The sequence below is a fragment of the Eptatretus burgeri genome, chromosome 3, assembly GCF_056783735.1.
Source record: "Eptatretus burgeri isolate ZD-2024b chromosome 3, Ebu_testis_v1, whole genome shotgun sequence".
Lineage (NCBI taxonomy): Eukaryota > Metazoa > Chordata > Myxini > Myxiniformes > Myxinidae > Eptatretus > Eptatretus burgeri.
Window position 1 is genome coordinate 78,800,758 of NC_140963.1, and position 27,036 is coordinate 78,827,793.

General features: G+C 43.6%; 1 protein-coding gene across 4 annotated transcripts in view; it reads right to left on the minus strand.

The window, feature by feature from the left end:
• Positions 1 to 1,557: 1,557 nt before the first annotated feature.
• Positions 1,558 to 27,036, minus strand: part of CHN1 (chimerin 1) — a 65,565-nt gene continuing 40,086 nt past the window's right edge. For 2 of the 4 annotated variants that reach the window (XM_085874159.1, XM_085874158.1), the window contains exons 4-7: positions 8,849 to 8,926; positions 8,630 to 8,767; positions 7,607 to 7,712; positions 1,558 to 3,876 (exon numbers count right to left, since the gene is read on the minus strand). In XM_085874159.1, the coding sequence (XP_085730285.1) occupies positions 3,705 to 3,876; positions 7,607 to 7,712; positions 8,630 to 8,767; positions 8,849 to 8,926 (494 nt within the window). In that variant the 3' untranslated portion in view covers positions 1,558 to 3,704. The remainder of the gene's footprint in view (positions 3,877 to 7,606; positions 7,713 to 8,629; positions 8,768 to 8,848; positions 8,927 to 27,036) is intronic. The other 2 variants (XM_085874161.1, XM_085874160.1) reach the window with 1 other exon arrangement.

The following is a 27,036-nucleotide window of genomic DNA, read 5'->3' on the forward strand; positions in this document are numbered from 1 at the left end:
TTGAGATAAAACAGCTAGGAACACACAGAAACATGTCGGTGAGAAAATAAACAGTTCAAACGGGACAGATAACGACTGGAAACTTAACTTTGAGAAAGTCAGCAGAGGTCCCTGAGAGAACCAGCTGTCGCTGCAAACCCAGAACCGGAAGTTTTCAATGGAGCTGCAAACACCATCATGGGGCGGAGCGTTGCGAGGAGAAAAGAAGAAGGAGCCTAATCGGGTGAGTCTGAGACGTTCGTGAAGTTTTGAAGAGAACGAATTGTGAGGAGAGTTTTCTCTGAGAAGATCATCTTCCTGCCTGCCTCTGCCTGTCTTTGTTGTGCCTCACCCCATTCATCGTCCCTTTTTCCTGCTGTTTGCCATCACCGCCTGTTCGTCTCCCCATCATCTGCTCACCTTACAATTTTCTGCTTGTCCACCAGCAGCTGAGTCCCCCGGTTTTGTCCCTTTCCCATCTGTGATTGAATCCGGAGTGAGGAACCTTAGTTTCCTCCGGTTTCTTTTATTCTCATTGCATATAATTATTTATTAATTGCATTTCTTTCCTTCTCTCCCAACCCGCTGTCATATTCCTTTCATCAGGTCAATCTTCTCCTGGTTGTTTGTGTTCTTGGAAATAAACCCGTTGGTTTTACAAGAGTGAAGGTTCTCGTGTTTCTCTTCAGTTCTCATGCGTGCAAACCCACCAATAATAATTCGGGATGCCTCCACAGGAGTTTAAACTGTTTGGTGCGTCACGGGATTTTAACCTTCCAGGTTTCAATAGGTTCCAGGCTGGGAAACCTATTGTTTTTCTTCAGACTCGAAAAAACGCCCAAGGCCATGAAGACCAACGAAAATTTGGTTCAATGGACCAATGGGCCCCCAAGTTGAATATATGTCGGGGGCAATCATTGATAATTGTGTAAAGTTTGTGGAATCAAAAGATGATTGTTTTAGTGATGTAATCTGGAAGCTTTTATAGTGATACATGTACAAGGCAATACTTGGCATGATAAAAAGTTTCAACTGCTTCAGCCCTTGGAAGTGGAGCTTACAGGATGACCAAGACTCCGACAAGTACACACACTTACCTCTCAGCTGTCTAACCTGGGTTCAAATCATGACACAGCTATAAACTGTCATCTGGGTGCTTCACTGGTAAGGGTGATTCATCAATATGTGTGTCGTCCCTTGGATGGACGTTAAACTGGCGTTCCAACTACCAGCATGAGTTGGTGGACGTTAAAGATCCCACGGTGTTTTTCGTGAAGATTAGGCTTGCTATCGCTGGCACCCTGGCCAGATTCCAAACTCCTACCCAACACCTGCAGAGGGCACTGCATCAGCGGCACAATCGTGGCCTCAGTCAACGACGCCACCCTGCAGCCTTGTGATGCATATGAAAGAAAAGGAAGAAGCCCTTGGGGGGCTTCATCATCAGCTTGAATGTGAATCTGATTTAAGCAAAGGATTTCAGGCCATGGTTAAATTCCAGGAATATGTAAACACTCGTGCCTTTAGTGCAAGGCAGTGTATATAATGGCACACAACATTGATTACACACGCTGAAGGACTAACTTTAATATAGTATGAGTTACCTGTTTGAAAAAGAGGAAGTTTTATGAATTTTTCAAACCTATTTAAAGGGTGTAAATTAAGTTTATATAATCGTGTATAATGTAATTTACACCTGTTTATGAAGTTCACAACCATATAATATAGTGCTATTCTTAGTCTTTTCCAAGACAACCAAATTTTGTTAAAAATCTGCTCTTTCCGTGCTTTGAACAAACTTCAACACGATCTTCATTCTCATTCTTCCCTCCAGCCTCCAGGTGTCCAAGACAGCTGTTCTCCACCAGACTTCCCATGTCATCCCCAATTCAAAACCATGAACTTTTCTACCCCAGTTAATCCCCACACCTGCAAGCCAACCTCCTTCCAAATTTCATTTTTCTCTCCTGATAATTTCCTTCTGTATCCATATTGTCCACCCCATGCATCCTTCCCTATCCCTCATTCCTCTTCACACTCATTATTTGCCTGTCTCCATATATTTTGTCCTTTGACCCTGCTATTGGTATTTCCCCCCTTCTACCTGCTGTTCCTTTTATTCTGTTGCTTCCTGATCCATCCAGTGTTGTATTTCTTCCATGAGCCTTGACTTTGTAGATAAAAATTTTTTTGTAAAAAAACATTAATTTTCTTTCCCATAACATGACAATGTGGGATTCAAGCATTTCCCTAAAAAAGTCTTTTAACTGAACTCAAAAATCCTGAGCAGCATGTTTTGAATAAACACACGACTGACTGACTAAGTGGACATACAATACTGTGTTTCACAATGGAGGATAACTTTCTTCGATTAGCAGTCTGGATGTTACAAATTTGGAAGAAAAACAATAACACTCTATGACGTTGATACTGGCGTTCTGTATCACAACAAGGTGTGCACGGCTACACCTGTGTGCAGGCTCACTCCGAGTCCCGACATCCAGTATCTTTCTTGGAGCATTATTAAAGGTCATCTACAAGTTAGATACGCAAGGTAGTGGCAGAAGTGTGCAGGAGAGGGATGCAAAATTGACACAAGGAAGAGAAGTGTGGGGGAAAGGGTTGGATATGTGATAAGTAGATCACCCCCTTAGCAACGTGAGATGCCTGCTATGTGATGTCATTTCAGGTTCTGTGGCAATCTCGGATAGTTTCATAAGCATTAGGAAATTCTGGCCTCTGTGCAAGGGTGTGAATCTGGGTGATTCATTGGCGATTTTCCTCAGGTGTGCAGGTTGGATGTGTGAGAATGATGCAAGATTACATTTAGTTCGTCGTAAGAATGAAGTGTGAGTGTAGGGAGTGGCAGCAATCTCGATACAAGGTTTGGAGAATGAGATTCAACTGTATCTACCGCCATCATGGTACTGCAAGCGACTGCACACCCTTCTTTTATGTGGCCATCTTATCGTTGTTGATCTTAAAGATCCCATGGTATTTCAAAGTAGAGTATGTCTTTAGGCCAGTGCTTTGGCCTATCTCATGGTGACCTCATAATGATGAATCACCAACTGTAGATCAGAACAGATTGAGGTTCAAGTAAAACCAGCCATTGGAGATGGAGATGCATTTTTTTGTTTTATGCAAAGTCAAGGCTCATGGAAGAGCTGGTACACAGAATGGATCAGGATGCAACAGCACAAAAGGAACAGCAGAAAGAGAGGGGAAGGGAAACACCCACAGCAGGGTCAAGGGACAGAATAGACGGAGACAGACAACCAAGGGATGGGGGTAAGGATGAGGGGTAGGGGAGAATACAGGGGATGGATAAAATAGACACAGAAGCAAATTCTCATGATGGGAAAAGTGGAATATTTTGGGGGGAAGGTGGGATGGGGTTAATGGGTGTAGAAAACATCTTGGTTTTGGATGGGGAATGATCTGAGATGAGGGTGAACAGTTGTCTTGAAAACCCGGAGAGAGGAATGAGATTGAAGAGACTGTGAAAGTTGGTTCCACAAGTGGGGAAAAAGAGGAACAAATGAATGGAGGTGAGCAGGTATACATGGAGGCAATCATTTTCTATCCGTTGTTTTTATTTCTGTTTGGCCTACATGTAAATGTGTTTACCATGTTAAAAAAAACCCATCGTTTTACTAGGACATTTTGCTGCAAGTGGTGAAGGCAATTGTAATAAGAGGTCTTGAGGAAGTGGCTTATGGAGGTCAGAAGAGGACATGGTGGTGGCGGATAAACAACTCCGTTAATTTTTTCTGCAGGTCTATATCCTGGAAGGCGAGAATGGGATCGTCATTGGGTGGACGCAACAAGGTCGGCCCAAACACTCTTGCCAAGTTCTCTGGACCCATCCGGTTATCTGCTTCATGCTGAGCCACCCTATGTGTACATGGGTATGGAAAAATTACATACATCGGCACACTCTATATGTACATTCATAATAGATACAATTAATCATTAATCTGTGAGCTGACAGTAATCAAACCATCTTCCAGAATCTGTTGTCTTGTACTCTTCCTTTCAGGACCTCAAGTCTGCTTAACATTGTCACCTCATGGTCTCTACTGTTTCTACCTCTGAGCATTTGTACACCCACAGTGTCTGTTCTGCATTCAAAGGCAACTCCTCAACTCATGTTGCCATGCATCCATACATTATTGTCCTTCTGTTTCCCCTTCATCCCACGTTGTACCGATTTACGCTTTGTCCCTGTTCCACTCTTCCATGAGCCTTGATAACCTATTTGAAACTAGAAGGGCATTCGGTAGAGCGCATACCTCTGCCACGTAATGCCTGATCCATGAGAACATTTGAAGCCCAATACATTTATGAAATAACATGCTATATATCGTTTTTGGCCCGATCAATGGTGAAGAATCACTTTAAAAACAGAAATTAAATAATTCTCATATCCAGATCTGGATTCGGATCTTCACCAAAGTTAAACCAATTCTTCCTTGTCACACACCCAAAGTACTCACCGAGTTTCATCCAAATATATTTGCAACTTTTTGAGATATCGTGCTATATATTAGTTTAGCCCTATCTCTCATTGGTGAAGACTCACTTAAAAAATTCTCGGATCCGGATCCGGATTTAGATCTTCACCAAAATTGATTCAATTATTCCTTGTCACACAGCCAACATTTCTACCAAGTTTCGGCTGAATCCGTCTCCAACTTTTTGAGATATCGTGATGCATATATATATATATATATATATATATATATATATATATATATATATATATATATATATATATATATATATATATATATATATCATTTTTGGCCCTATCTCTCAATGGTGAAGAATTACTTTAAAAATTATCGTCGTCAGATCCAGATCCGGATCTTCACCAAAATCTAATCATTTTGTCCTTGTCACACACCCACCCTGCCAACCAATTTCCATCCGGATCCGTCCACAACTTTTTGAGATATCCTGCACACAGACAGACAGACAAGCAAGCAGACAAACAAGAAGAAGGCATCATGCAGAACACGAAACTTGCAAAATACATTAAACAAATTTGACCTCAAAAATAATTGGTGGTTGAAATCAGTGACCTGAAATATAAATCCTCTTCAAATTTCAAGTCAATCGGATGAAAATTGAGGATTTTAGAAATACCATCTTTGTTGTTAACCTTGGGCCGATGTTGACCTTTAAAACAATTGGTTGGTTGAATTCAGTGACCTGAAATATAAATCCTCTTCAAATTTCAAGTAAATCGGATGAAAATTGAAGATTTTAGAAATACCACCTTAAGGCCCGGTCACACCTTGACGTTTTAGCCAACGTATGCCGATTTTTGAATTTTTTTTCTAAAACTCTGGCACACATTGAATACGCTATGGGTAAGTTTTGATAACATTGAGAGCACGCTGAAAAACACTGCCATACGTCGTTGTACGTTGGCTTTAAACGTTGTACTTTTTGGTTGTCCTCAAATTTTTTCATGCTTGAAATTTCACGACGTATGCCGGCGTATGACTCACACGTTCCGCTACGCTGGCCACAAGTTGTAGGCACGGTCTGCGATTGTTGACAGACGTCAACACATGCTACTTGTAAGTTAATCATAAGTTGAGACACGCCGAGGTAATGTTTAGCGTACCCGAAACTTATTTCTAACCTATGATTAACGTGTTGTTGGCACGTTACGCGATCGTTGCCACACGTTGACAGACGTTACTTTTAAGTTACTCATAGGCTGAAAGACGTCGGTATAATGGATCGTCCTTGCGTCAGCGTCCACGGCCACGGCCAGGACACTTATTTGCAGCATTCTTCAAACTTTTCTTGGGCATGACGAGGATGTTCACACTTCCATGTCTAGCTTGGCTATGATTCCAATTGTCCATCGGCAGCGTCTATTTAAAATAGTCGAGTTTGAGCGTTTTAACACGTTCAATAGAAACGATTAAAATTTCCAAACCCCAGCGTCAAAAACAAAGGCGAGTGACAGCAATTTAAATCGTTCATTGTAAACAATGAAAATAGTTGAGTGGTACCGTTTAAAAGTCGTTGAGTGTAAAAAAATCCAATTGTTGAGCGCAAGCGTCTACTTTCAATAGTGGAGATGCAGCAATTTAAATCGTTGAGTTTATCATTTAAATCGTTAAACGCAAGGACGATCCATCATAACCCACACCCTCCCCCTCACACTCACCTACTCCTGCCAACATGAACAAACTACTACTAATACTAATACTAATACTAATACTGATACTGATACTGATACTGTTACTGCTGACATGGACATCAACTCAAAAAGGACTCGAAAACACTGTTCGGTTCCCCTTTTATGAGCAGCATTTTATATACCAATTCCCAAAACCGCTGGGAACACGTCTTTATATGGCAGTTGTAAGCTAGAAACACGTTAATTTTTTTTTTTGTCGACCGGAAGACGTCATTGGAATACGTCGACATACGTCGATGTGTGTTAGGACTACGTAAAGAATTGGTTCAAAGCACGTCAAACATAAGTTAGAAATAAGTTTCGCGTAAAAAAGACATTACCGCGACGTGTTTCGACTTATGAGTAGCTTATAAGTAGCGTTTGTGGACGTGTGTAAGCATATACATATCGTGTGTAAAACTTATCCCCATCGCATGCGGAACGTGTGTCATACGCCGAGTACGTCGTAAAATTTTGAACATGTTTAAAATTTCTTGACGTACTCTACTTACTACGACGTATGATAGCGTACTTTAGCGTTCTACTCACGTATACCAAACTTACTCATACCGTATTTGACGTGCCCCAACGTTTTAGACACATTTTTCTTAGGTCGGCATACGCTGGCAAGATCGCAAAGGTGTGACCACGATGTTGACACTTCCATTTCTACGGCAGTTATGATTCAAATCGTTGTGCGTCAGCATTTTAATAGGCTACGTCACGACATCGTCGGCGATGCATGCAACGCGCTATGCCTAAGTTAGACTATCGTTGGGCATCGGTTGTGTAGGCCGACAACAGGTTCAGCATTCGTTGGTATAAGTTATCTATAACACAACGAAACGTTCTGTGTCTGTTACCAATGCGTTATACATAAGACCAAGTCGCTATGAATACGTCCGAATCTTTAATAAAAAACATCAAAAGTTCAACGTAAGCCAGCGTTTTAGATACATTTTAATACGTTGCCATCGCTGGCTAAAACGTCAAGGTGTGACCGGGCCTTTAGTTGTTGATCTTGGGCCTATGTTGACCTTTTAAAGTCAAAAACAATAGCTTTCTTCCTTATGACAAACTCTACCATGTGGTGAAGTTTCGTGAAGATCGGTTTAAAATTGTGACTTGTAGGCAACAAACAGACAAACAGACACAGACAGACAGACAGACAGACAGACAGAGACAGACAGACAGACAGACAGACAGACAGACAGACATACAGAATAACAAAATCGACTGACCAATATCCTTGAAAAATCTTCGATTTTGCAAAAACAGACAGAGAGGGGTGAAAACATAACCTCCTTCACCTTCGGTGGTAGATGTAATAAAACAAAGCTCACGGATTTCGCATGTGAGTGGTTGAGCTGCACGCAAGTAATGTGGGAAGGGGAGGGGTAGGCGTTGGGGTATTGTCCACACCTTCCTAGGTGTACCATAAGACAGTGGAGTGTGTCCAGATGTGCGAATGGTAACTCTTTCAAGAAGTGACACACTGCCTTGAGTTGAGATTGTTCATCTGCAAGCTCTGTCAACAACAAAAACATAAGAGGAAGATTTAATCTGATTTCTCACAGCACAAAGGTTCTTCTAAATGAAAAGACTCATGACAAAGTATTTTTTCGTTGTCCTACAAACCCTGATACTCCTACAAATTTCCAAATGTTGTTCATCAGTGAATCAATACAATAGCTGGCATATAAGGCTTTTATCTAAAGTGCCATAGAGTATATGCCCTCTTCCTATAGATTTGAGTCTGTTGCTTCCCATCTTTCTCTCCTTGAGGTCATGGAATCTATAGCCCTCCGTGTGCTTGGCATCTCTTGAGAGGAAGCTGAGTTCCAAAACCTGTTTGGCACCACAGGCAAGTTAGTGGTTAGGCGATATTTGTTATGGTCTGGATAATGGTCTTGTGATAAACTCCTACCTTGTCATCTCTCTGCCCAACCCCTACTGCCACCCCCCTTCAACCCCCACCATCCACCATTTTGTTGCGTTTGACAAGAAACCCTTATTTTGATTCCCTTCTCAAGTTTAAACTTCACATGCCCCCCTCCTCCATTATTCCCCCCTCCCCCCATCTTCCTTTGCAGGTGGAACAATCTTCCTGACTCTGGTGTCTCTTGCTCTTTGTCCAGTCCTGAAAGACCACAGAACATTGCTACCTCATTATCTCTAAACCTCTGAGCTCTTGTATAGCTGCTGAATCCCCACTCCTTTTTTTCTGCCATCCATTTCCTTGTTCTGGGGTGCATATGTGTATTTGTGTCAACCTGATTTCCCTTTGCTGTGCTGTAAGTCAACCTGACCCATCACCTTCTGTTTTTCAGCTTTTCCATGACCGTTGACTTCTGAATTTTAAAATTAACAAGTCATTGCAGGTAAACATTATGAACATCACTATTTCTCGCCGATTGTCCCAGTCATAAAGGATGTTGGACTTACTCACTGCTGCAATGAGCTGTGGGTAAGCCTCATATGTGACTACAGGTGAAGGCAGATCACGCAGATACAACTTCAGAGCTCCAGCGATGATATTGACATCGTTGTATGTTTCTGCTGACACATCTGCTTTCTCTCCATCTGCATACATCAAATAGATCATTGAGTTGTCGATGCTCAGGTCAATACGTGAAAAAAAAACACTCACAGTAAATATCTCACCTTTATTCAGGTTCCCACACACCTCTTCCACAAGACTGCTGGCTCCACAAAGTCTGTACAATCCTTCTGATCTAATTCCTGTACCCAGCAACAATTGAAAAAAGCTAGATTAAATGCTCCTATTATCTCATCTCACACAGTGTGTCTTTGCAGAAAACAAAACAGCCACGTTCTCCATCTTAAAAGATGGAGACAATAATCTTAACGAAAAAGGACCACAGACACTCCTGTTACTCTAACCAACAAACAAAAAGGAAGTGACTCATTGATGCCACCTATAGGTAGCACATTCCAGTTACAATAATCACATAAACGAAGGAGGAGACGAGTTTCTCAGCCTTTCGGACCCCTCGGCTTCGTGGCACATATATATATATATATATATATATATATATATATATATATATATATATATATATATATATATATATATATATATATATATATATATATATATATATATATTGTTGTGGTTACCAGATTCGCAAACCACCATTCAGGTCCCTTAGGTGAGGTATCTCGGTAAGTGCATGTGTAGTTAGGCCCAAACCCGTTGTCTAGTGGGAATACATGTCATTTATGCGAGCTGCGACTCTTCAGGATAGCCGTTTTTCTTTTACTATCTTTATTTTGGACCAACCGCCATGATCACAACCACAACAACAACCACCAACCACAACGCCGCTTCACCACAACCGCCACGACCTTTACCGTCACAACTCGCCACCATCGCATCACCGTCATCTCGCGCCACTCATGGGCACCGATGCTGGACTCGTGGAGGGTGCACGTTGAACAGCGTGTACAAAATCACGGATTTTCTGCTTCAAAAACGGATCAAAAACGACACACGCCCACTTTTTTGCCGTCCAATCGGTGAGCGAGGGGCGATTTGGCCCCGCCCCCAGGGCGATCGATATATGCAAATTTGTGGATCAAAAAGCCTTCACGCCCACTTTTTCTCGGGCCAATGGGGAGCGAGGTGAAAGGTCAAAGGGAGGGGGTCAAAGGCGAAGTTACGGGGGGATAAAAGGACGGTGTTCGTCAGTCAGAGTCAGAGGAGAGTCGCAAACAAGAACGGGTCGGAGAGTCAAGAAGAGGAGAGTCGGAAGCAGAGGGTCAAGACTTCGCGGGCGGTGGAGCTGCTCGTCGTGTGCGTTGGAGTCGGAACGGAGGGGACAGAGCTGTGGAAAGGCGGCGACACCAGACGAGGGGGTGCTCGCGTCGTGCAGGAAGCTGCACCCGAGGGAGGCCGACAGCGCGACCTGGCCAAGGTGGAGACGCTCGTCGCACATAATAAAGATCCTCTATACCCCGAGCATCAGCAACCCCCTCCTGTTTCCCCCCGCGCTGAGATAGTGCGACCAAGGGGGCCCCGTTCCCACCCCCTGCCAGGCACTGTCCACGAGGCCCGCGGGTTGCGGGGCCATCGCCGCTCCGCGTCTCATCACCAGACGGGTAGGCCCGACCCGGTCTCGGCCCCAGGCCTACCTCATTCTTGGGGTATTTCTTTTCCTTGGTTTTGGGTATGTGTTGTCGGCGCCGTCTGTGAAGTAGAATTGTGTAAGTGTTGCCGTGTGCTCGGTAGTCGGTATTAGCTCTGCACTGTGTTTTCACTTTTATGTTTGCTTTTTGTGTAAATGGAATTGTGTTTTCTTTTTTGTGTGCATTTGGTGGAATTGTATTTGTGTGCTTCCCGTGTGCCGAGAATAAATGTGCTTTATTGTTGAACTGTTCTCCCGCTTCGCTTTGTCTTTTCCTCCATTGAATCCTCATCTTGCTTCACGTAAAGGGTTGGTAGTGGGCTGAATACGCCCGATAATTAATCGAACCGTCGAGGTCGACGATAACACCGCTCGGTTATTCTGATAGTACGGAACGGGTCGCTTAAGTGGCCCGTGTCCGAAGTCGACCTGCGGCGAGGTGCGATCGCCCGGTCTACCCTCCGCGTGGGTACTTAGGTAGTTCGAATTTGGCGAGCAACCCTATCCCACGCGGGGGCTGATTGGCTCGATCGCGGTGAGACCGAAAGGTCCACCCGTGACTGGTTCCCGGCGTTAGTCCGAGAGGGTCACGACTGGATTGTCCGTCCGGTGGGCGACGTGCCGCGATTCGAGTTACGTGGCCGTCGCACGCCGGCGGGCGCGAAGACCGCAACAATATATATATATATATATATATATATATATATATATATATATATATATATATATATATATATATATATATATATATATACAATAAAATGGCACATATATACAGAAAGCAAACAATCAATAATCAAATGTATCCAATTCATAAAACTCTTCCCAATGACACCCTGATCGGAATACATGCCCACAGAACAGACCAAACAACGGGTGGCAGATCCTTAATTACTTAAGTCTTTGGGCCTCAGACATACGATAGAAGGCGAAGGGAATTCACAGGACAGCAGAATTCCTAGGCCAAACCCTGTACGTTGATTGGTGTGGAGAATGTTCTGTGGAGGTCAAAGCATCCCATACTGGGTGACATGTGGGGGTGTGGGGGGAGAGATGTGAATGGGTGAGATGGGCATGGCGTCGGCTGGACGGAGCATGGCTTCCTCCTTTAGTTAGACGATGCATGACTGCACAGCCTATTACTGCTTACTGTGTAGAACTGACGACATGCAAATGCCGTGGGTCATGCTCAACTCGACGGTGCAAATGTACACGGAATGGACTGCCTTGCACGAAAGCATGTGGATGCAAAGCCCTTTGTAGGAACCCGTTCAGTGTACAAGCCGATCAATAGCTCTGAAAATTGTACTTGGGTGTTCTCACAACACTTTTCTCTTCTGCAAAGCAACGTAATTTTGTGTTAGAAAGAATCTGACAGCTGTTGAAATAACCTTTGACTGACTGTAAACCCATCTCCATCAATAGTGCTAAACATTTTCTTTTTCACATTTGTTGCTCGTATGTGCATTTTCAATTTCGTCTTTAAGTTGTCAATTATGTGAAAAGTTGTGATCCAGTACAAAAATAAAGCACAAAATAGTGTTCCTCGTGTCAGATTACATAGTATTTCACAATCATGACAAATTTCTGGCTAGTACAATTTGCAGTAAGAAAAAGACTAAATCTGATGGCGGCCATTTTGATTACTGTCATGGCGGCCATAATATTCAGATGCAGACTTGGCAACAAGTGGAACTAGACTTGGTCATGCCTAGACTCTTCAAAAACACCAGTTGCACCATTCTAACATGAAATCAGCAGCGAACCTATTTTCTAGGCTAGCTACAGATTTTGGCTTCTAGACTACTTGGGAACTGTCAATTCAGCGACCCCTTTGTGTCAGGCAAGTTCTCCCCCAAGTTCCCAAATTTCCCATCTTATATAATCTCGCCCAACAACGCCACTGATGATGATGCGTGTTGGCGGTTCATCAATCAAGTAGGTTCATATACCAGTCGTTTATTTAATTAAATAGAAAGACACTTCTGTGCACAGAAGGAAGACTTCAAACTCCCGATAGTATTGGGAGTAGAAGGCTTCAGGGTACAGAGCATTTCTTAGAGTTTATGTACGTTTTTCACCATGATATCGGATGGAACTTTGTGGACTCCAAATATGCCACACACAATGGTATTATTCTGTCAAGTATGTCACATACAATGGTTTTGGTTTGTTTAAAGATGCCTCATACAATGGTTTACAATGGTTGGAGTTTGTTTTCCGATATAATTATAGGGGTTTTGGGGGGAGGGGTAAGAGAGTCATTGTTTCATTCTGCTGACTACATGATCACAGGTCAAGAGTTTAGTTCACAGATATGACTTAACAATAGGTTATTTGGACTAAAGTAAAGGTCATGTGTGTATTTTCTTACAAGCTCACTTCAGCATGTATACCTAGCTCACTCAGCATGTATAGTATGTCTATGAGCTGTACCAGCAAATTATTTCTAAACGATGTTAATTAAATCATTTAAGAAAAGAACTAAGTAAATTTTGCTTTTTACACGATTATAAATTCAATTTAATCATTCAGCTCCCACAGTGTCCCTCCCATCTCCTCCATCATTGGACCATCGCCTGCCCAATGGGTGGGACTTGCACCTTTCCCACCTTGATTCACAGTTTCTTGCATCCTGGCCAGTAAGTGATGACAATGTCAGTTTTTTTGCCTAAACCTGATATGAGGAAATGGCCTAGTGTAGCACAAATGGGAACATTTAGACAGAAAACAGAAGAATAAAATATCAAATAAGGGCTCGCAGGAATGAGGAATCTTAAACACACAATAGAGTGGTTCTGACATTTCTAAATACAGTAGTACTCCAAATAGAACAGTGATCCTCACTATTTTTTAGAAGGGGGCCACTTTTGCTGATAAGACATCAGTGTGAGAGCCACCACACCCCTTGCAGGACTCCAAAATGGCTGCAATTAGGCCCCACCACCACGTACCCTTTTTTTCTTTCATGGTGGTTACTGGGCTGCAAGCATAATTGTTTACATACTGCCATCGACTGATGTGGTGATCTTACTTTTATGCTTCGCATTGGAACACTTATTTGAAACCATTAGGTCAATTTGATGGCATTTATAGCGGATTATGATAGGGTATTTTCACATTTGTGTATTATTGGCCATGCATCAGGGGCCGCACTTTAGGCCACCAGTGGCTCATGGGCCACACAATGAAGAACACGGATACAGAGGGATGATACGGGAAAAAATGGCTGCCCACTTAAATGTGTACACAATGATATGCTCATAAATGCCTGCAGAGTGAAGTCATAAGCATTGAAAAGCCATAATTTTTATTCTTGAGCATTTTCTGAACAGCCAAGATTTAAAAAGAAGAGGAGATTGAGACCATACTCTGTGCAGAGTGTTGTGCTATCTCAGCAGTCTCCTTGGCTATTGGGCACAATCCTGGACAGGTCACCACTCTGACACAGTATACCAGCAAGCTGGCACTCATTTTGCCAACCTCAGAAGGATGACAGGCTGAGTTATCCCACCTGGTATTCATTCAACAGCTGAGATGGGATTTGAACTCAGGACCCTAGGATCCCAAGCCCACCACTCTAACCATTAAGCCAACACCAGGCATATGCCAACATTTAAAAAGATGGCAGAATAATCACTAAATCACCAATTTGTACTTCCTCTCATTCCCCACTCAAAACAATGTTAAACTGTAGCCCGATACAACTCGATAACTGCTGAAGTCTTGAGTGTGATTCCAACGTGAGGAAGTTACTTTGTCTCTGGGCAGGCGCACGTAACCCAAAATAAAAAAAAAATGAAACATTAATCGTTTTATTACAAAAAGAAATAAAAATGTAAATGTGGACTCAACCAAACCAGACCAAGATTGTGGGAGGGAGAAAAAATGGCAGTGGATAAAACCATTCCTAAAGCGATACATATCCAAACCATCCCAAATCAACTGAAACGAGTATTAATACAATTTAATGACATTGATGGATTTAATCCAGACAAAAATAACAAAATGTACAAAACATGAAGCATTTTATTACTTTAAAAAAAATTCCACGTGAAAGATAAAATGAAAACCATATAAAACACAAGAAAGCAAAGGCCGTCCACATCCGCATCCGCTTTTGGGATATGTATAAAATTTGGTGGTGTGAGGAGCAAAGAGGGGGAGATTGTTTATGTGATATTCATCACAACCTTTTTAGATGCTGAATTACGAATGATATAAACAACACACTAAGAGGAAGATCAAAATAGAAATGCAAAATGCAAAGCCCGTCCGCATTGAAAATGCGTAGCCTTTTATATTCAGTGTTCTGTTTTTGGCGGGTACAGGCAGACATGCACGCTGACACCAAGATCGAGCTACTTTTATGTTTCGTTTTAGCATTTAATGAGAATAAATCAAATGTACAAATCGACCTCCTACCCCCACCCCCACCTCCATCCCCAACCCCACCCTACAACAATCCCCTCTAATGTCATTCAGTTTTTAAAAAAAATAAGTTTATCGTCTGTTGTGGTTCGCAACGCCACACAGATTGCATAATAGGCCAAGGTATGTATGCACTTAGAATGGTGATAAAGCAGCAAACATAGTGTGTTTACTTGACTTTATATCCCATGTACTAGACACAAATGTTGATCTGAATTGTCGTATCATGGAATACGGTATCACAGAGTATAGTAGTATTCTGGAGTATTACCATACTCCATTTTATCCTGAAAAAATATTTTAGCATTTTATTGTATTAAGCATTTTATTACTTCCAAAAAAATTGCATAAACAAGAAAAAAAGACATTTCAAAATAAATGTAAAAACATATAGAGGAATGAAATATCAAACAAATAACCAAAACAACAGAGGAATGACACCACATTTCAACGTCACAATACAACACAATCCTCTTATGGATTACCATCACGACATATTTTGTCATTTTACTTTTGTTGTGGGATGGTGATGGATGATGAAGAAGAATGAAAAAGAAGAAGAATAACCGTTAAGAATGACACCACATTACTGCAATGATATTGTTGAATTGTATGCTTGCTTGATTGGTTGTATTCATCTGGCCTGTGCGTGTTGTGTGCATGCGCCAATAAATCCGGCAGCTGGTCCGGGCAAGGTGATCCCATCGTGTTCGTCGTCATTACGTGTGGTGTCAGAAGTGGGATTTTATTCATCAACAGTGATGGAATTTAAGCCGTCTGGTTATCTCGGGCGAGATGGGAATGTAGCTGAGAACTGGCGATGCTGGAGTAAAGACCTTGTCTGGTATCTTGAGGCTGCCGGCCTCGAGTCGACGAGCAACAGTCTAAATGTTGCCATCTTGCTGGGCAGTGCTGGGCCAGATGCTGTGGATGTAGATGAGAACTTCCTGTTTGAGTCAGCGATTGCTTTGAAGATATTCAAAACTGTCAAAGAGGCATTCAACATAAGTGGAAGAACTTTGTCCATGACAATTCAAGTTCTGGGAATTCGCTGAGTCTGAAGGTCAGTCATTTGAATCGTACTTGAACAAGCTGTGCACCTTGGCGAAGGCATGCAAATTTAAAGAGACTGATAACATGATCAGGGATAAAAATCATTTTTCCATGCGCAACCTTGCCTTAAAAGAGCGTCTCTTTTGTGAACCGAGATGGACTTTAGAAAAAACGAAAACTCTGTTTCGCTGCTGAGTCGAGTATATTGCATGCCAGGGCCATGAAGTCAACTCCCACATTGGCCGCTTCCGCCGGGCTCTCCCAAGACATTGACTTGACTCGCCGCCAAGGGTGCCGCAGTCTCAAATCTGCTGGCAAGGGTTCCTTTTCACCCAAGCCTGGGTAGACCAAGAGCAATAATGACACCCAAAATTGTGGGAACTGCAGGCGTATTTATCAACCTCGCCAATGCCCTGCCTATGGGAAATGCTGCAGGAACTGTAATAAGCAGAACCATTATGCAAGGTCTGCCGACAATCCGAGCATGTTCATGCATTGGCGCCGAGCACGGCATCGATTGAACTGCCATCTCTTAGTGACTTGTACATTGATGGCGTGTCTACACTGCTGGTAGGAGACATGCAGGCCATGAAGCCAGACATCTCTTGGTTTGCAAATATCAACATCAATGGCCATATGGTAAAGGTGAAAGGTTGACTCTTGAGCACAGGTATCGATACTCCCTCGCAGAATACATATGATTCCATGGAAAAGCCAGTCAAGACTATAAACTCAATGATCCTGTTGAAAAGCTACAGTGGGGGCACTGTTCATCATCATGGAGTGGCCAAGCTACAATACACTGCTGGGTCATCAACACGGCGCTTCGACTTCTATGTGGTCGACACCAAAGCTCCTCCTATTTCAGTCTTCATGTGTCAAGATGCCTGGGTCTTATCCAGAAGGACTCCAACAGTTGCTTGCTGTCTGTCGAGGCTGTGACGTCAGTGGCTTCACCACAGCCTGACCTTACACTGGCCAAAGTCAAGGCTGATTATGCAAATTTGTTCACTGGCGTGGGGAAGTTCGACACACCATACTACATTGAACTGTATCCGTCAATTCAGCCAGTAATCGAGCCACCTCGTTGTGTGCCTCTCAGCCTACATGAGCGCTTGAAGGCCAAACTGCCTGAGATGGAGGCATAGGGTATCATTTCCAAGGTGGATGGATCAACAGAATGGGTGCATAATCTTGTCATCATTGAGAAGAAAGATAAATCGTTGCGTTTGTGTCTCGACCCCAGGAATCTCAACAAGGCTATTAAGCGTGAGCACCACCCCATCCCTACAACAGATTAAGTCATGGGTCAGCTCGCTGGAGAGAAGGTCTTCAGTATATTTGACCAAAAGGACTCTTTCTGGCTGGTTCAATTCGATCAAGAGAGTGCCCTCAAGTGTACTTTTAATTATCTTCTGGGGTGTCGTCGTTTTAACCATCTACCATTCGGTATGACATGAGCTAGGAAGTTCTCCACAAGAGGAATGAGAGCACATTTGGAGACATTGATGGGGTCTCCTGCATCGCAGATGACATGATTATTGCTGCCACCACCCCAACTGAGCAAGATGCCATCGCACACAAGGTACTGGACCGTGCACGAGAGAAGAATGTCAAATTCAACCCAAACAAGATCCAGTGGAAGGTTGCAGAGGTAAAATACATGGGTCATGTTCTCACCTCTGCTGGGGTTTGCTAGGATGGTGCAAGCCGTGTTGGAACTGCCAACTCCTCAGTCATGTCTGGAGCTGCAGTGAGTTCTGGGTGTGGTTAATTACCTCGGTCGGTTCATACCCATAATGTTGACCATCACAACACCATTGCATCAGCTGCTGAAGAAAGATGCAGCCAGGGAATGGCATGGAGAGCATGATGCAGTGTGTTAAAATCCTCAATTGCCAAGCGCCCAGTGTTGAAGTTCTTTGACCCACAAAGCTAGCAGTCCTTCAAACTGATGCATCTTCAGTTGGGTTTGGCACGTGCCTGCTGTAGGATGGGCATCCTGTAGCATATGTCTCTCCGTCTCTAACACCTGTTGAACAGAACTATGCCCAGATAGAGAAGGAACTTCTGGGAATAGTATTCGGGGCAGAGTGTTTTCATCAGTACCTCTATGGGTTTGACATGGCCGTACATACCAACCACAAGCCACTGGTGGCTATCGTCAAGAAACCACTGCACCTGCTCTCACTCAGACTTCAGCTCATGATGCTTTGCCTTCTCCGATACACTTTTTCAGTGCAGTATGTCCCAGGAAAGTATCTATACATCACAGACACACTCTCCAGAACATCATCTATCTTGCCACGACACGATCAGATGCTGGAATATGACATACACTTTCGCGTACATCAATTGGTCACTAAGCTTCAAGTCAGCAATAGCAGAATGAAGGTACTGCAATGTGAGACATCACTAGATCCAGTGCTTCAACAGCTCAGCACTACCATAACACAAGACTGGCCTACGCATCGAGCCAGAGTGTCTCTGATGGTGAAACCGTTCTGGCCTGTTCGGGAGAACATTCATCGGTCTGAAGGTTTGCTATTCTGTGGTGAGCAGATCATCATTCCAGCTGTAATGCAGCAGGACATGCTGGCTTCAATTCACGAATGGCATCTTGGGGCGGGAAAGTGCAAGAAAAATATCTAGAGCGGGAAAATATCTAGAGACATACGATAACGTGTTGCTGAGTGTGGGGTCTGTGCCAGATTTTGGCCTGCCAATCAGAAAGAGCCACTCATCCCCACAGCTTCCCTGACTGCCCATTGCAGAAGCTGGGTTCTGATATATTTCACTTCAGTGGAAAAGACGATCTCATTATGGTGGACTACTTCCTAAAATTTCCTGAAGTGTCACAGCTAAATGGGCTCACGGCGACCATGGTCATCTCAACAATGAAAGCAAACTTTTCCCATCATGGCATACCGGAAGAGGTATTCGCTGACAATGTGACCTTTGGTAGCACAGAAATTAAGGACTTTGGACACGAATAGGGCATAATGCTCACAACTTCGTCCCCAACATATCCACAATCCAACGATCAAGCTGAGTGTGCGATTCAGACAATGAAACAGGCTTTGCGAAAGGCACATGAGGATGGGACTGACATTAAACTTGCAATCCTTGCCTACCGCAACTCTCCTATTAGCAGAATGACACTCTCCCCAGCTCAAGACTTTATGAACAGGAGGCTAAGGGATAAATTACCTGTTTACAGTAAAACCTCCAGCCAGGTGTCATATAGACGTTTGTCAGCAGCTCTGGGACTGCCAGAGGCAGTGCACCAAATTCTATGATCGAGGGGCAAAACCTCTTATGGAGCTCCAAGTAGGTGATGCTGCCCACGTCAAAACCAGAGAGTGCTGGATACCTGTAGTCATATCTCGCAAACTTTCCACACCAAGATGGTACCTAGTTACAATGGCCAACGGTAGATCCTACCGCCTCAACAGGCGACACCTGCGGAAATCTCCATCTGAGCCAGTGACCATTCTCCCACTTCCACACGTTGAAGAATTGAACTTTTCTCCAGAGGAAGCTCAGAGCACCATGGACATGGCACCAACGCCACCTTCAAGTGCTGAGAACTCCCCATTTCCTCAACTTCCTAGCCGCAGATCACAGCGCGCCAGGACCTTGCTTCAAAGGCTGAAGGACTACATTCTATCATAGTCATATAGCGTGGAATTTGAGTATTCGTGAGCTGGTTATAAAGTTTGTTTTTGATATTTTCATGGAATATAAACCTGGTTTTGCTATTTTCAGTCTTTCTCTTCGTACTGAAAGGGAAGATGTAATGATATTGTTGAATTGTATGCTTGTTTCATTGGTTGTATCCATCTGACCTGTAGGTGTTGTGTGCATGCGTCAATAAAATCTGGCTGGGCAAGGTGATCCCATCTATCTATCGTCATTACAATTACGATGCCACAATCTTCTTCTGGTTTAGCATCACGATATCTTTTGACGTTGTTCCATCACAATCCCCAAACAAAAGTAAAATGTTAAGAGATATTGTGATGCTAAAGCATATATAAGAGGATTGTGGTGGTGTATTGTGGCATGAGTAATGTCCTCTTCCTCTTCTTGTTCCTTTTGTGTTCATTGGCATTATCAGAGACGTGAGGCTCCATAAACACCACACATCCAAACTCATTGGCTACAGCCAGATACAAAATATACAACAATAAATGCTGGAGACTTTATAGTGTTTGCCCCGTTTCCTTTGTATATTTTAAGACCGATTTGCAGAGTCTAGGGTGCGTCTGGATTAATTGCCAAAGCGTATCAGTTACACTGACCAGGAGATCCCCAACCCTCGGACACGGTGTAAAAGACGTGATTTGGGGTTTCCATGTGGAAGGCATTGAGTGAGAATGTGCATTCGTAATGTGGTGCCATTCTTCATAGTTACTCTTCTTCTTCGTTGTTCTTCTTCTTCAATCACAATTCCACAACAAAAGTAAAATGTCAAAATATGCCATCCTTCTTATAATTCACAGACCGGTGTTTGTTTGTTTGTTTGTTTGTCACGCGACTCCTTTTACAGTTCTGGGCCAATTGCATCCAGAGTTGTTGCGGAGGATCAGCATGACCACAATTCATGTATCGGGGTGTTTTTTTTTTTAATCTTCGCTGGTGGTATTGGGGGTGTAAAGGAGAATGACAACGCAATTCTCCATGTAAATGTGCGTCATGTAGTGCCGCCTCCAGGTGTGGGAGGGTATTAGAAGTCTCCTCCATTTGCAGTGCAGTATTCCTGTCCACACGTTTTCCAGGTCTGTGAGGTGTTTTGAAGAATAAGCAGAAGGTATGTTTTTGCTTCATGCACTTAACCCGGGTTTTTTGTTGTTGTCGGGACAGAGCTGTCAGTTGCCTGTACACCGACTAAATAAAGGTATGTGTCAGAAGAATGCATTGCATGCTTGAAACAAGGTCACCCAAAGTGGGGTACTCTGCTAGGTCAGGTCAGGTATGGGAGCATGCGCTGGAGCAGTGCGTCTCTGCGTCCACTTTCTGCCAGGACTCCAGTGGCCACCGTCTAGCCATCCCCAGGCAGATGCCTGGCCCATCCACATCTCCTTGAGATGCTAATCGACCTGCTGCAACCATGAGGCATGTGGTCGGCCCATTGGCTTCCTTCACTCATGAGGTTCGCTCACTGAGAGAACCTAGTGAGCAGGATCAGCATCAAAATACACAAGCCACATGTCCATACAGCCGCAGATGACGCTCACGGATTATGCAGGTAACAAAGCTCATTTGAGTCTCTCTCAGCAACCGCTTGTCAGACACAAAGTCCGACCACTGACAGCCAAGGATTCTTCGAAGAGAATGGTACCAAAGGAAATAAGCCTCCGCCTCAGATCCCTGGTCAGAGTCCAAGTCTCACATCCATTGAGCAAGACTGGAAGCACCAAGGACGTGAAGATATCTTGATATTCCCAAACGATGTACCACAGCTTGATCTCTTCGACATCCTCCCCAGAATCCAGTTCATACAAGTGCTGAAAAGTGTGGGGGCAGTACATACCCCTGACAAACTCCAGTAACAACAGAGGTGGTATCATCACATCCCACTGCACTCTCAGTACCAGAGTATAGTTCAGATATCATATTGATCAGTTTTGGTGGCACCCCACGAAGACCAAGAATCCTCCAGAGGGCATCCCCATTCACTGAATCAAACGCTTTACAGAGATCAACATAGGCTGCGAGCATCCCCTGCCAAAACTCTCGTCTGCATTCGGTGAGGACCCGAAGAGCAAGGATACGGTCAATCGTTGACCTCTTTGATGTAAAGCCTGATTGCTCCTGACGCTGGTGCTCAAGCAGATGGTGACGCACCCTGTCAATAATTACTCGAGCAAAGACCTTGTCCAGCACTGAGAGCATTGTTACCCCTTGGTAGTTGTTGCAGTCCTGGCGATCACCCTTCCCTTTCCAGAGAGGGACAACAAGCCCCTCTTCCAGTCAGTTGGGATGATGTTTGTGTTCCAGGCAGAGTACAGAACTGCATTGAACGGCACGAGTACAGCATTTCCACCAGCCTTGAGAAGTTCAGCATGGATGCCACAGATCCCTGGAGCTTTACCCCATTTCAACTGGTTCACCGCAGCCTGTGTTACCACAAACGAAGGTGGACCACAGTTGATTGGAGGGTCAGCAATAGGGATAGAAACACCCCTGACATCCAACTTGACAGCTGGTGGATCAGCCTGATACAGCAGCTCAAAGTAACCGGGCCAGCGGGTCTTCACTTCGGACTCCTCGATCAAGAGCCCCCCTACCCTCTGCTCTAACTGCAGTACACTGAGGGATGGGCTTGGAGGAGCGCAATGTGCAAATTCCCCTGTAAGCAGGACGAGAATCACTTGACCACAGGTGATGCTCCACTTCCTCAGAGATTTCTCTCACATTGGCCTCCTTGTCTACCCTTAGGGCACGTTCAGTTTTATGCCTCAGCTCCCTGAACAGCTCAGCTCTGCCATTCAGCCTGGCTCTGCGACTCTGGTCAATGGTATTGTCGATACATTTTATCATGATGAGTTTGGGGGTGATAAAAGAAATAAATTGAGGATGATTAAATTTGATATTAAAATAAAAGATATTAATCCTGAAATAAAATGTACTCAAATATGATCTGAGGTTTTAAGTATGTATCCATTTGGAAGTAACATAATTATATTTCTCTGTGTGGAAAGATCAGCTGTATATCAAATGTGTAAACAAGTTGAACTTTGCCAATAAGTTGAATATAAAGAAGAATTGCCTGTCATGTAAAACTATCTTGAGAATGTTTATAAAAGACACAAACAAGTTGGAATGTGGATTTAAGAAAATGTCCAGATGTATCCACTAAGCTATAGTCACTTCAAGATAATATATCTTCCCAGTTTTGGGAGAAGCAGACTGACTTTTAACCTACATAAGATGGAAACTTGTTTTAATGGCCATTGGAGTTGGCATTTGACGTCATTCCAGCATTCTGTGCTAAGCCTGGTGTTGGCTTAGTGGTTAGGGTGGCGGCTTGGGATCCTAGGGTCCTGAGTTCAAGCCCCGTTGGCCGCTGAATTAATATACACCAGGAGGTTGACTCAGCCTGTCATCCTTCCGAGGTCGGCAAAATGAGTACCAGTGTACTGGTAAGGGAGACACTGCAGCGGCATAGTCGTGTCCCAACCAATGATGCAACCAGCAGCCACAGGCTGCACTCGATAGAGGGAGAGAGCATTCTGTGTGATTAATATGTCTGGATTTTAATGTGTTCCAACCATTTAAGCAGGAGCTGGCAAAGAAGACTGAAGATAAGGTTCACCTGGAAATTGTCAAGACCGGGCGAACTGGCGTCAGTGTCAGAAAATTATAAAAACTGTGTCTTACTGGAAACGATATAAAGATTAAGATTCTCCAATTATGTTGAGAGATCTGGAGTGACTCTGACTGAATCTCCTGTGCGTGCACATAGAAATCTGTGTGTTTGTTCAAAAAAATTGTGAAATTGTACTGACATTGTGTATCTGTATCTACAGTATCCAGTGTCCCTTGAGAGACAAAATTATTAGTCATTCTTGGCCCTACGGTGAGGTCCAAGTCATCTCCCAGCAACATCAAGGACGGTGGTCTTGAAGGCACTCCACAACTTTTCAGGGTCTTCCAAAGCACCCAGACCCCCCGAATTTCCACTCAGCCTGCTTGCAAACTCTTCAGCAACCCCTCATCCTTGAGCTTGCCAACATCCAGCCAAGGCTGGGATGGTACCATTCTCCTGGATTTAAGGTGCAACTTCAGAGCTGTTACAACAAGCCTGCAGTCAGTATTGAGGAACTGAGCATTCTGGTAGACCCTGCAGTTCTGGATCATCCTCCATCGAGCACATGGTCAATGTACTTTGCCACACCACCAGCGTTGGAATACCAAGTCCAGAGATGAGCCTGTGGGCACTGAAACCATGAACCAGCCACCCTAAGTCCATGACTTCTTGCAAAGTCAAGGAACTTAGTGCTGTTCTGGCTCACAGTTCCAGACCGATGGGGACCAACACACATCTCATAACCATCCCTATCATTTCCAGTCGATGCATTGAAATCCCCTAAGACTAGAGGAGTATCTCACCTGGGGCACTGATCAACCACAGATTCGAGTGTGGCATAGAACGTGTCCTTCACAGTGAAATGACTCGCCTCAGTTGGAGCATTTACAGAGACCAGGGAAATGACAGGAGTGACAAATCCTTCGTCTCATAATATGCTCGTTGACCAGTATTACCTCAATTATCATTGGAGTCAGCTTATTGGACACAGCTACAGCAACTCCTTGAGTGTAGTAACCATCAGAGCGACCAGACTAATAGTAGGTGTAACCACCTGCTATGATCTCGCCGCAATCCGGTCTCTCAACCTCAGAGAGTGCTGCGATACCTTTGTCCAAACGCTTGAGGTCAGATGATAACAGAGACAGGTGATCATCCTCTCTTTGGGATAGGACATTCCAGGCACCCACCTGAAGGGACCGCCTCAGATTAACCCAAATAGACCGCCGTCTGGTGCATGACACCTCAGCACCACCCCCGCCAAACTGCAATCTGACCCGGCAAGGCTACCCCATGGTTTCCCTCCTATGATCAAATATTGGGGGTCGCGAAGGTTTTGCCCCAATCGCATCATCCGATGAGCTGCCCTGCTAATGGCAGCTGCATAGGAGGTACTCCCACGGAGTGAGTTTTCAGATTTTAAAAAATGCTTTCAGTATGTCTTGTGGAATGAGGGGTTTTACGGTGACGGGAGTGCAAATCCCGCCACCAACCTCCAAATAAAAAGTAACCCAAATGCAGGTAGTATGTGTAAGATGTTACATATAATATGCTTGTACTATGTTATACGTCACATATAATCTATGTGATGTGTCACGTATAATCTGTGTGATGTGTCACGTGTAATCTGTGTGATGTCAAGTGTAATATGTGTGATGTGTCACCTATAATATGTGTGATGTGTCACGTATAATCTGTGTGATGTGTCACGTGTAATCTGTGGAATGTGTCACCTATAATCTGTGTGATGTGTCACTTATAATATGTGTGATATGTCACGTGTAATCTGTGTGATGTGTCACGTGTAATCTGTGTGATATGTCACATGTAATCTGTGTGATGTGTCACCTATAATCTGTGTGATGTGTCACCTATAATCTGTGTGATGTGTCACCTATAATCTGTGTGATGTGTCACCTATAATCTGTGTGATGTGTCACTTATATGTGTGATGTATCACGTGTAATCTGTGTGATGTGTCACGTGTAATCTGTGTGATGTCACGTGTAATCTGTGTGAAGTGTCACGTGTAATCTGTGTGATGTGTCACATGTAATCTGTGTGATGTGTCACATGTAATCTCTGTGATGTATCACATGTAATCTGTGTGATGTGTCACCGATAATATGTGTGATGTGTCATCTATATTAATATTTCGGCACGCCCCTTTCTTTGTTCCACCATCAGATTTTTGTTACTGCATGAAATGAAACAAGATTTGACACATATACTAATGATATTATTGTCTTCCTTAAGAGGCCCCTCAAAATTCGTTTTGATGCATTTTCACAAACTCCAACGGATTCCATTCAAATTCGGTACGATTATGGCTTTTGGTCCAACTTAGGTCATTGGCTATAAAAAAATTTTTCCATAACACTTCCGATATTCAAAAAAAATCGATAAATCGATATCCCTTATGGGATTTTCCATTCAAATCCACTCAAGTTGAAGGCCTACGGGGGACGCAAATTTACACTTTGCCCCGGGCGCTGTTTACCTCCGCTACGCCAAGCTGTTAGGGTTAGGGTTAGGGTTTGAGTTAGTGTTAGGGTTAGGGTTAGCTACCCTAACACTAACCCTAACCCGAACAGCTAACCCTAACCCTAACCCTAACAGCTAACCCTAACCCTAACCTTAACCGCTCACCCTAACCCTAACTGCAACCCTAACCCTAACCGCTAACCCTAACCCCTAACCGCAACCCCTAACCGCTAACAGCTATTCAGGAAATTTGCAAGAAAGCCCGAGCAACGCCGGGCATTACTACTAGTCTATAATATGTGTGATGTGTCATCTATAATATGTGTGATGTGTCATCTATAATATGTGTGATGTCACGTATAATACGAATAATGCGTCACGTATAATATGTGTGTTTTATCTCAATAATACGTCACGTATAATATATCATAATATAATGGGTGAGAGCTTGGAACTTCTAACACACTTTTCCCCGAACATATTCTGTTCATACTTTCGAAATCTTCACATTATGTGTTCCATGTATTTATGCAGGTGATAGCGGATTCAAAAAAATCGAATATAGATAGAATTTTAAAAGAGGGAATCGATGATGTCACAATCAGCAGCGTTTGGCGGCAAACCGACGGCTGGGTCCCAGACGACGTGCTTTACTTAACCAAGTCCATGAGTTCAGGACGTTTGTTCAACTCAGCATTTACTACTTTTATCCTGCCATGTTGTTAATCTGTTGATGGAGGTAATATAGAAACGATGAATACGTCAAATCGTTCGTGTTACTCATCCGGCACAATGTGTCAAGGCCAACAATCTAAAGCGACCGGTCTCAAATGCTACCAAGGGCACCCAGACACACCACCAATATGAACTGAGCTGTTGAATACGGCGCAAAACATCCAAAGAAACTACCGTAACCGAGTATTGTGATCCGTCCTGTCCCCCATACTCTTCATAGACGGGTATCTGCTAGTGTGTAAAATATTGTCATGTCCAGGGGTTTTTACCCCAACCTGGTCAGATGGCAAAGCTTATTATATCCCTTGAAGGCTACAACAGAGAGTTGAAGATTGATGTGCACACGTTAACAGGGTGTAATGGCGGAGAGACGATCCACCCAGGAGGAGCACAGCACAGGGTGCTGCACCAGGACAGCACACGGCTGCAGTTTCTTAAAAGGAATACATTTCATGAAAATAAATGAATATTTACAACGGACAATAATTCAAAAGGTAATGATAATAGTGAAGTAAATAGATCAAACAGTCAAGGCACCTCTCACATAGACTCAAATACAGACAAAAGGAACACAAAATGAAAAGAAAAACCTTCCTTTTTAACTATTCCTGCACTTAGCTTGGCCCAGAGCTGATCCTTGTGGAACTGGAATCGAGGCGCTTCGCTCACAGCGGGACGAACGCATG